The sequence below is a fragment of the Telmatherina bonti genome (genome assembly GCF_933228915.1).
Source record: "Telmatherina bonti genome assembly, chromosome: 8".
NCBI lineage: Eukaryota > Metazoa > Chordata > Actinopteri > Atheriniformes > Telmatherinidae > Telmatherina > Telmatherina bonti.
The window spans coordinates 27,533,710-27,545,292 of record NC_136626.1 but is presented as its reverse complement, the minus strand read 5'-3'; the positions used below and the strand labels follow the sequence as shown (position 1 = coordinate 27,545,292).

At 43.1% G+C, this 11,583-nt stretch overlaps 1 protein-coding gene across 1 annotated transcript in view; it reads left to right on the top strand.

Moving 5' to 3' along the window:
* The window catches only part of cbarpb (CACN subunit beta associated regulatory protein b), an 11,643-nt gene extending 948 nt beyond the window's left edge, over positions 1 to 10,695 (top strand). Inside the window, exons 2-10 of the mRNA XM_079245774.1 lie at positions 1 to 29; positions 1,858 to 2,006; positions 3,777 to 3,835; positions 4,275 to 4,443; positions 4,923 to 5,094; positions 6,274 to 6,426; positions 6,785 to 7,025; positions 7,504 to 7,693; positions 8,822 to 10,695. The exon at positions 1 to 29 is cut by the window's left edge and continues 44 nt beyond it. Of these exons, the coding sequence (XP_079101900.1) occupies positions 1 to 29; positions 1,858 to 2,006; positions 3,777 to 3,835; positions 4,275 to 4,443; positions 4,923 to 5,094; positions 6,274 to 6,426; positions 6,785 to 7,025; positions 7,504 to 7,693; positions 8,822 to 10,337 (2,678 nt within the window). The 3' untranslated portion in view covers positions 10,338 to 10,695. The remainder of the gene's footprint in view (positions 30 to 1,857; positions 2,007 to 3,776; positions 3,836 to 4,274; positions 4,444 to 4,922; positions 5,095 to 6,273; positions 6,427 to 6,784; positions 7,026 to 7,503; positions 7,694 to 8,821) is intronic.
* The last annotated feature ends 888 nt before the right edge of the window (positions 10,696 to 11,583 follow it).

Here is an 11,583-nt window from a genome sequence, read left to right as displayed (position 1 = left end):
TCTGGAACATCCTACCAGAAAACTCCACAGTGAGTCTGCTTTTCACCACCGGCTTCAAACTTCTTCTTTGTGTGTGTTTGTGTGCAACTAAATGCCAGAGCCATACTTTTGTTCATCTGGCTGATTGACTGGCTAATAGAGAACATCCTGACCTAGACCTGAAATAATTAAATCTGTGATCTAATCTCAGCTATAATTTCCGATTTGCAGAGAAACGGTGGTGTGACATCAGAGTGTAGTCCTTGTTAACACTTGAAGTGTGCCATGAAGGTTGGGATAACAAACCATCTGTGGGATAATCATTCTGATATCAAAAGTCTTACTTTTTATGGAACTCTGGCTGCTGTGCACGTTGTGCACAAAACTGCCTGGTTAAAGAATGTTATCAGCTGCATCAGCTTATGTTTTTTCCATTTGTTTTAACAAAGATTTTAACATTTACCTTGATGAAAGTAGCTGGAATGGCTGTTAATGAGTATCTACCAGTGTTTTTTGGGTGTGTTAAATCCACTTAGCTGCAGTCCTTCTTGAAAGGGCTGCTAAGGGACACTGTGGACAGGTTAATAGTCCTGGCATTTATTGATAAATGACACCGTCATATTTATAGATTTACTTTATGCAGGTCAACCAACCAGTAGGTATAAATCAATTTTGCAAGCTGTATTTTGCTGCTGTGAAGTTAAAAACCAGCAAATCGGCTTCATCGTTGAGGTGTCAGGTGTGTCCTATTGCAAACCAAATAAACCTGAAAAGGGCGCCCTTTTGTTTAATGCTGTGTTTTTTGATGGTAGGCGGATGTGTTATTTACCTCTGTCTGTCAGCTCTTTAAAAGCACAGCATTAATCATCACTGAGTGGTTTAGCGCTTTCATGTCCACGTTGGAAGCTTTTACCTTTTGCTCTCTCTTATTGCGCATCAGAGTGCTTAAAAACCAGACTACATATAGGCAGACACACACGTCTCTTCCTCATATGTACCTCACTTTCCCTCTGCAGCTTTTTGCTTTTTGTCTGCTGATTTACAACTCATTGTGATCTCAGACCTCAATAAGACTATTAGGACTACAATAAACAGGTGATAATTAAACTTTGACTCTTCAGATCTTCCCCCAACCAGCAGCATTCTTCAGCAGAAGGATGCTAACAGAGAATTAAAATAAGAGAAGAATGTAAGAAGACAGAAATGCTTTTTAAAGTCGATGTCTGCTGGAATTGTGCAGGTCATGTTGACATCTCTGAGCCTTAGAAATTTTTCAAAAAGCGCAGCTTGTCTGATTGCTGCAAAATCTTATCAAACCTTTCCCTGCTGACAACCTTCAGGGGGATTTAGCAAACTCTAAAATGGTGCTGCGCTGTTCTGTTGTGCAGCCAGACCTGCATAGAAGGGACTTTTTGCAGAAATGTCCTGCTGTCATGCATCCCATCTCAAAATGTAATCTTGGAAGTTTGCAAATAAAAAGTTCTTTTAACAGATCGAGCTAAAGATCATTTTTGGCAACAGTGAGTAAAGATATGTTAGGAATAAAAAGATTGCATGGCTGGGGTTAGTTGATCATGTTTTGGTTTTGGGTTTAGAAGGTGCTATAGGACTTAAAAATGTGCCATGGAGTTCAGCTCCATGGCACATCAGTGGGGTTGTAAAAGACAAGCAAAGGTGTGGTGAAATCTCCTGAGTGTTGCTGGTAAGAGTGCAACATTCTGCTTCGGCAAACATCACATTGTCACAGGCGGGAAAGAAAAACGAGAAAAGGAAAGAAAAACTTCCTAATGACATAAAAATATCTTCTTTATCATGTTTTGTTTTCTGATTTCATCACTTTTAAGATAAAATAATCTTTGCCCTCCTTTTTGACCCCAGAAGGTCCCGTTTGAGGCAGAGGAGCAACAAGATGGCTACGTGCTTCTCCTGGTTATCGTCTCAATCTTCCTGGTAGGAACACTGATCTTCATCTCTGTCTTCCTCATCGCTTGCCGTCGCTGCTGTGGAGGAGGGCAGTTCTGTGCAAGGTGCGTCACAAAAACAATGCATTAGATTCATTTCCTTTTTTTTTTCCTGCTTTGACCAGACCTCTCGTCTTGTTACATCAGGTCCCAAAAGATGCGAGTTCTACAGTCTGGAATGATAAAAGAAGACACAATAAAAACAGCAGCTGTGTAATCTAATAAAAAGATTACTGTAATAAATGATAACCTTATAAAGCCTTGGATGCTAACTTTGTTTTGACTCAGTGTCACAGTAGTGTTGATTCTGTGGCCAAAGGATGTGGCGTCGTATTGATTTTTATTATGATATTTGATGTTGTTGCTTGGTGTGGAAGCTCATCCATCTCCTGTCAAACTCCTAATAGGGTGCAGTCCACAAAAAACACTAAACTCCACATCCTTAAAAATTCACATAGAGCTAATTCAGCGTTGTATCTATCCAGTTTCAACAAGCAGTGCAGATTCAGGTGCGTCTGTGCTGCTTTTACCGTTAATGCACATTTTGTTGATAGGGATTGCTGTTGCACAGCTCATCTGTAAAGTATTTGTACTGAACATGAATATGCATAATAGATGAAGGTGATTGCAATTGCAAATGAGCCAACAGCGCAGTGTGACTCTATTAATAAGTAAAAAGTGAAAAGAACTTTACATTTATTCTCTTAGAAAGCTACTGTACATTTTAATGATGGTAGGAAACAAGTGTTACCCTCGTTGGAAGCCTTTTCAATACTCACACTCTTTTATTTGGGATTCGTCCATGTTTATTCATCAGTAAGATGGCTGACCCTCAAGACTCGTATGAATGTCCTTCTCCACAGCTGCTTGCGCAATATTGCACACACTCGACATGAAAGCTCACCAGCTAAATGCAGATAAACATAGCACAGATAGTACAGAGGCTGAGGCGTGAAAAGGAGAATCGGGCAGACTGGTACAAATGATGAGCATAATGAGATTTCATAGCAGCCATCAGCGTTGATTAATGTTGCATCTCAACCCCAGCAATGTGTGTGTGTGTTTGTGTGTGTGTGTGTGTGCAGAGAATAGAACACACTAACTTGCACAAATAAGGAAGTCGCAGAGGAAATTAAATACTAGGAGAACCATAGAACTGGGCGGATGGAGATGTCCCCCGGTCACTTCACACCCACACAAGCATGTCGACACACACACACAAGAACAATCGTGCAAGTCATAGCCCTGCTCCGAAATATCAAATGGAAACAAATGAATTACAGGGAAGGGCTTTCAGTTTCGTCTTTTCCTCCCTTATCAAATAAATCTTCTGCACAGGATGTAAGAGGCAGAGCAGAGGATCAGCAGCTATAAAGGATGGGAGAAAGAGTTTTTTTTTTTTTTTATTTTCAAGAAAACATTTGGTGCGTTTTTCATCTGTGACTTGAAAGGGTGAATGTACTGTACGAAGCAGCGAAGCACCATCCATTCTCTGTTCATAAGGTCCCTGAGGGTCTCTAGTTACTGGGAATGATTTAAGCCCTTGTTGATTATACAGATGGGCAGTTAGCCATTTAGACAAACAGCACAGTCAGTCCTAATAGTTTGCCCAATCAGATTTTTTATAGCTCAGGGTTTGGCTGATGACCAGTGTTTGTATTCTACATGTCTAAATGCAAATGTTTCTCACCAAGCAGAAAGGTGAGCTGGTAACACACAGCTGTGTAGAGCGCTGGCCCGTGTGACTACCTGCATCAGAAGGGTCTGTCAGATGAAAGGCAGACTTCAGGGAGAATCATGTCACAGCATTGATCTAAATGTTTGTGTGTGCCCCAGGGCCAGTGATGACCCGGAGAAAACCACCACCTACATGGAGGAGTCTCAACCCACCCACGGTAAGAAGAGAACGAACAAATAAGGCAGGGTTAGAGAGACGGATGAATAATGGAGGCAAAGAAGATGGAAGCAGGGTTGGTTTTTTACATATAAAGACAGACATGGGATGCCAACTCTTGTAATATATACTTCATGATATTATTTCTCATTTTCTGAATGCAATCACATTTAGAAGTAGTTCTGAGAGTATAATCAAAGTGGTCTGCCATAGAGTTCATGGCTGCACGTAAAAAAAAAAAAAAAATCACTTTAAATCAACTTCATATAGTTCATATGGACGTTGATGCTGTTTAGCCATTAGTTTAAACTAAAGGAAACTAACTGTTACAGTGATAACAACTATAAACTGCTCCTCCTTTTTTCAGTTGTCTTCATTTATTCATTAATCTACCTGATTATCATTCTGGGCTGTGTCTCATTCCTTCTATATATGGAAAGAAATCACTATCAGGGTGGATGAGTCAGACTGCCTGTCCATGGCAAGTTCTCACGACCAAGAGACAGAGCGCTTCCTGTCCACATGCCCCACTGGCCGGCGTGTCTCCTTCAATGAGGCTGCACTCTTTGATCAAGAAAGAAACAAGAAAACCCAGGAGAAAGGCCGCAGGTCAGAGAGCCAGCACTTTGACTACACTAAAAGCCCACATTTGCAAAAGGAAACCTTTTTTTTAATTTCCTTTGCTTTTGATTAATTTCTCATCATTTGCACAAAATGCTTGCTGCTTTCTGAGTTCAAACGATGCAAACAATTTACTTTGTCTGACTTCTGTGTTCATGTGGAAATACAAATGAGTTCAGAATGCATTGCATAAGCTCTTAGACACAAAGAGTACCTGACATTTCTCATTATTTTACTGCCCTACTTTTCTCCTAAAGCCTCAGGTCTGATAGGCGCATTTGTCAAAGGGAATTATTCTGTAGGGCTAAATCCTGAATCCAGTGTTGCTGTGATAAGTTAAAGTCACATATCTTCCCGTTGCTTTTTGTGTCCAGTGCTTTTCCTCGTGGTTTAAAATGAAATATAACGGAACATAAATGATGTTTCCATTTGGGATCATAACTCTGCATTCACCTGTTCTGCCTCAGGTACACGCTGACCGAAGGTGACTTCCACCACTTGAAGAACGCAAGGCTCACCAACCTCCACATTCCTCCGCCGGCCCTCAAGATAGTCACCATCCATGAATGTGACTCGGCTGAAAACACCATCACTATGACGACACGTCCTGTTGCTAAGTCAGCGCTTTCCATCTTCCAGGTGAGAGGCTGCATGGTGGGATTAAAGCACCACTCTAGCAGTTAATTTCCCAGCAGCAACCTTATGTTTTCCTGAAAACTGTATGACCATAAGGCTGCTTGGCTTTGTCTCTGCACTCACCATCTAATGCATAAGCATCTATGAATGCAGCAAAATGGCTCACCCACACGCTAGGAGATGATGCTGGCCTCCACTTTAAATACATATGTTACAGTTAATTCTGAGTTAACTCAGCCATATGTTTCTGAAACAGAGTCATTTTAATGCAAGGAAAGTAGAAGTAGTTTCATAATAGTTCATCACTTTCTGTCTGGATTAAATGCAGCAGTCACTCAAAGCTAGCAGGGAAGCTAGCCAAGCTAGGGTAAAAGTAGTAGCATGATTCATGTTCAAAGGGTACAACGTGGGAGAATTACGGTCATAGAAATTACTTTAAATTCCAAGCACAGTCAGATATCACCTGTTAGTGACCAAAATTCTTCTAGATAAATTGTTTTTTTGTTTGTTTTTTTTATTTTTTTTAAGATGAGTGGAACCACATGTGCAGTAGCCACAGTGGAGCCATGTGTACTGTCTGATATATTTGCTTTTAAGGTGTTACTTATCCTGTGCGCTAACACATATCAAACAAAGCTTCTTCTGCCGGTTCTCTCTTCACACATTGTTTTTCCATTCAAAGACGCACTGGTAAAAATAGTGGCACAAGTATGGCAGCAGTCATGTATGCCGCCAAGGGCACGTAGATATAAATGTAAATGTACCATAAGAGAATAAAAACACAAGTTATTTTAGTAGAGTGATTAGATACCGATAGCAACACATTCTTATATTAGTTTTTTGTCATTGACCTTTGATTTATTAACGCTGCACCTTTAAGCGCTGACTTTTCCAGCTTGCTAAGAGCTGCAGCTCCTCAGTTTGCTTTGCTTTTACCATCTTCTTCTCCTGGCTTGTGCTAACCTCTCCTTGTAGCTTCTGTTGTTCCCCATAATGCATGTAAATAAGTTGTAAAGTTCCATCTCACATCAACTGCGGGTTCGTTCCTCAAGTTTTTCTTTTTTTTAAGTGGAACATACTTTTCTGAGTTCTAACTTTTATCACAGGAAGACGACATGATCACTTAAACAATTAAAAAAAGTGATGAAGTCTGTTTTGATGTGTGTGTCTCCTTCTGTTTAGCCAATGCTGTGCCCTCTACCACAAACAGCATTGACGAGCTTGAGTGTCAGTCCTAGTTCTGCTCTCCCTGGAGATGCTCTCAACTCTGTGGTGGACACCAGCTTCTGTGAGAAGACTGTAGCTCTCAGCACAAAGGAACCAAGCTCCAGCTCTGTAAGCAACTTTAAACCAATGTGAAATCCATCAAAACACACTGACTCTGTACACAAAGTACCTGCAAGAGCTCATGTTTTGCAAAGTGAGCATTGAATCTAGGTCAGAAGACTGTAAACATCGATCAGTTGTAGAGTGATGGGTTTTTTCTTGAGTCGGTCAGTTTTTACGCCCCCGGGCAGTCAACCAGTGAGTCATCCCTACAGACATTAGAGGGTTACGCAGCCTGAGGGAGGACCGATGAAAATGATGGCTGAACCGTGGAAGCCTGCGTAGAGCCTTGCTGTCAGAGAGGATTATACGCAGACTACTGCTCTTGGCAGGTTTTCTGTCTGACCACGTTTCTCTCTGCGTTCAGATTGAAATGATGGGAGCTGGGCCACGGGGCAGAGGCAGCAGCGTCAGCGTTGGAGAAAGGGCTGTCTTGGGGAACAGCGCCTCCCCTGCTGTGCAGGGTGGGGCAGGGAGTCCGAGACCTGTGCTGCAGTTCCTTACTAAACTACGGCGCCATGCCAGTCTGGAGGGGGCCAGTCCTTACTTCAAGATAAAGAAATGGAAGCTGGATAGCAGCCAAAGAGCCTCCAGCCTGGATACAAGAGGTAATGGACCTTGTAAGAAGTCTAGTTCTTAACATTACTTTGATTTTTTTTTCAGTAAGACATGGAAGATCTCTACTAATATAGTGCTAACTCTTATTTGCATGTCAAGTTTCCATCATGGTGAACAGACAGTGTTTTAGCAGGGAGTTCCAGCAACCAACTGTGAACTGCCGTTTGCCTGAGCTGGATATATGCACACAAGCATACCAGACAGATGGCACAGTGACGCAAAGTTTGATCTTTCCAAATCAATTTGAACCCCTGAGATAATACTTCCTGCCACTCCTCACCATCCTGCATACACACACACGCCCTCCCCCCTGCTCATCCCCTGCTCCCCCCTGCTCATACCCGAGCCACAACATCCCCTTACAGAAATCTCAACAGCTGATGGAAGCTTTCCGCTGAATTAAGTGTCATTTCACTCCTGCTGTCACACCACTCGTAGTGCTCACTGCTCTTTCTCTGTGTGAGCCAGGCTCTCCAAAGAGGAGACAATTCCAGCGCCAGCGGGCCGCCAGCGAGAGCATGGACCAGGAGGACAATGATGCCCACCACATCGACCTCATCCAGTACATCGCCCGCACCCAGGGTAACGCCTACTGCCCAAGTCAACCTGCCACTCGCCTCCTCTCGCCTCCGTCCACACCACCCCCCTCCCTTGGCAGGTATCTTTAATTCCCTTGCCATTCATCCGTCCACTGCTTTGCGGCTGAACATTCATTTCTTTACTGCAGCTAGAGGTGCTACGTTACTGATCTACCTTATCTACAACTCTCAGTCCCAATTCACCCTCAGCTTGGCGAAATCATGAAGGTCTGCTTTGATTAAATACAGTTGCTGATCTCTAAACTGGGTTTAATCAGGTCAGATAAAGAGAAAAATGTAGGTACAAGTCCAAAAAAACCATCCTCGTGAACATCTCCTTGTGTCGCTTAGGGTAATTATATTACTATGACTTTTTTAATTAGATTGAAACAACCCTAGAAATACTATTACACTCCAGTCGGGTTCCTATGTTATGAAATCCCAAGAAACAAGAGTTCTTTCAAGACCAATTTCCTGTTTGAAGCATGAAGCTGGGTGGTTTGGGAGGGGATTCCCAGAGTTTGGTTTTTTTTTTAGTTTTTCCAGTTTATTTTTCCCCAGAACTGAGTGGAGAATTGGGATGCAGGGTTGATATCTGACATAAGAAGCCATTCCACTGCTGACATGGTCTGGTAATGTCACAATGTCCTCCGAAGTTTTCTGTAGCTATTTTGAGTTTGCCATTGAAAAGCAAAAAATATCAGTTTTGCAAATCCAAAAATAACCCTTCTTACATAACTGTTTGTTTTCTTCAGGAGATTATTAGATACGCAAATTCGGTGTTTCCTGTGTGTGTTTGTTGCTATTTATTTTATTATATAAAGTCAATTTCCTGGAAGCCACACCGAGTCAAGAAATTTGATGAGCTTCTTGCTCGTTTACCCAAGTCATTTTATGTTGCATAAAATCTGTATTTTTATCTCCTGTCCCCGGACGAAAGCATGGATTTACTGCGTATCTTCTGAGCTTACATGGCTTCAGTGATTCCGCTGTCTAAGGACATGTGAAAGCAGCCATTGCAAGTCATAAAAACCATTCTGTGCTCTGTGAACACAGCCATGTCGTAGATGAATGTGTTATTTAACTCGGTGCTCTGACTCCGACACTTGTGTTGCATGTTTTGTTTTTTTCTTTCATTCTCCTTCTTTTTTTCATTTTTCTTTTCTTGCACTTTATCTCATCTCTTAATTCCTGTGTGCACACTACAGAGTAGAGGTAGAGGTGATGGTGGAGCCCAGCTGCAGCCACAGTGGACCAGGGGTGATTGGTCTGTCTCCTGATCCCCAAGAAGAAGCACTCTCTGTGGTAAAAAGCAAAGGTGCCAACTCCTCAGATCCCCTCCAATCACAGGATCCACAGTCACTTTACAGGGACATCTGGACACTACGTGCAACTCTTGAACAGTACGCAGCCTCTGACCAGAGCAGCAACAATGATAGGAACTCGGTCTGCAGCGATGCTGAGAGTGTGTGTTCGCTGGGCGGGCGCGCAGACACAGAAAGAGGAGGGCTTCCCAGCTACCCATCCCAGGATTTAGGGGATGAGGCAGAGGCTGGAGATGATAATAAGGACTTCTTTTTGAATACGGATGAGACTTTGGGGGTGAAAGAGTCAAGAAAAAGAAAACAGGGAAGCACAGATTCTGAGCGCGGAGGTAGCGATGGAGAATCAGGGACTCGTAAATTGTTGCAGATGGACAGTGGTTATGCATCAATCGAGGCGCCGTGCCGAGGTCCGGAAGAGCTGCGACTTTTCGGGAGCAGCGGCAGCCCTAAAGACAGAACAGCCCATGAGAAAAGGCACCATTTCACCAACACGGGACGAACTGGTACTATTGGGGAAAGTTTCGAGTCTTATCTGTGTGAGGAGGAGCCTGAAGAAGAGCCGTTGCTAGGTGCCAGCGGTGGCGCTTCCATTGAAACGGGTGCCGGGTCGCTCAGCTGGTCACCATATGGTCAGATGATCACACCTCGAGAGGCCGTGCAGCTACCACCCCAGCCACTAGCTCTGCACCGGCGCGACTACAGCATCGACGAGAAGACAGACGCCCTCTTCCACGAGTTTCTCCGCCACGATCCTCAGTTCGACCAGCAGGAGTCGCCGAGAAAGCACCGTTCCCGGATCCACCTCCGCAAGCAGTGGCAGCGCCACAAGCAGTGGAGCGACCCTGGCGTGAGACACTTCCAGTCCTCCTTCGAGAGACAGAGGACTCCACTGCGAAGGGGGGACAGCGTAAACTACCCCCTGGACACAAGCTACCATAGCACGCTTCCCCGCATTGTCAGTGCTCCAGATGAGGAGACCAGCGATGGAACTGGCAGCACTCCCGATACCCCGAAGGTAGAGCCAGCAGCGATGGAAAATCAAGGGAAGAAAAAGAAAGAAGGTGCCTCTAGCACACACTCTAAGGAACACACTTCCTCTCCTCCACCTCATCACCCCTACATCTTTGAAAAAGATGGAGGACATATTGACCAACCCGACTCTCAGGAGGACAGTAAACAGTCTGCGTTTCCCCCTGAACCTCCAGACGAGCGCTCGCCCCCTCAGCCGCCTGATTCATCAGGCTACGGCCCTCAAACCATCACAGCAGAGCTGACAGACAAACTGACTGCCAACCTGGATGAGAGGCTGTACACGGGCCTTCGCAGGAGCAAGGACGCAGCCACCGAGTGTGTGAAAGTGACGGCCACACACGCCTCTCCCGACCACAGCCCAGTGTAGCAGGGCTCCAGTCATTCGACTCGCCAGCCTCACTTCTGCTAATACACACTTTAGGTTTCCTTTAGGTTTGTCTTAATGATGTTCTTTCGGTGTACAGCTTGAATGACAAGATCCAGACCCACAGAGACCATGCAGAGTATGCTCTAGTATCAGCGCCACTCATGTCAGAAACACCCCACAGATCTGTTCAATATTTTACATCTACCAGCAGAGATAAAAAATATATAAATTCAAATTAAAGATGAAGAGTTAGCATAACTCATGTGGTTTTAATAATAACTGTTCTGTGTCTGTGTTCTGTTTATGTCTCTTCTGTTGTCTTTCTAGTCTCAGCTGTCCAGTTAAAGCTAAATGAAGCTGAGGGTGTGTGCAGCCTCTGTACTCATTGATCCACTGTGAAACCAGGTGCTATTAGACAAACGGAAAGCTACTTAACTGGACGCATTAGTCAGCTCCCAGTCCTGAGATCATATGTATTTGATAAGAATTAGATTTAACATTTTTACAAGGAAAAGGGTTTGTTGAAATATTAAAGAGTCTGTCTGAACTATTTTAGGATGAATTTATCTTGGCGTTGGTGATCCAGACTTTTCGGAATCTGTGTGAGTTTTTCTCATGCGGCCTGTTTAGAGTCTTTCTCAAGCTTTGGGTCAGGACCCCTCAAAGTTGTCCTGTTTTGAAATGAGTTACAGCTTTTTGAATTGAAAATGCTTCTTATGTTTGTGGCAAAAGTTATTGCTTCCCTCCAGTTTATTTAATAAGTGGTGAGATACATGTGTAAGTTTAATTGACGATGAAAACTGATGATGTGGTACATATGAAGTGAACCGGTCCTGCAGCACCTGACCTATTAAATCCAACAGGCTCCAGTTTTTTGACAGAGTGACACTAGATTATCTACAAAGATCAATAAGCTCTGGGCACTTTTGGCGTCCTAAAACACTCAAAATATAAAACTGGCTGATTGTAACATTTGCTAAAATTTAATTGACTCAGCTTTATATAATAGTTTTTGGACCAAATAGTGTTATTTGTACCCATATATTGTTTTTATAGTCACTCAGTTAAATGGAATCAGACCTAATCTTAGTGGATACATTGAGTCAAGCTGATCCAACCCATGTATATTAATCTAAAACAACTGAATTATTCATGCTGAAAGAAAGACATTTGATTGTGATAAAATAGTTTCTATGTTTTTTTTAAAGTTTATTTAACTTTTTTTTTTGTAGTGCACAAGAAACAG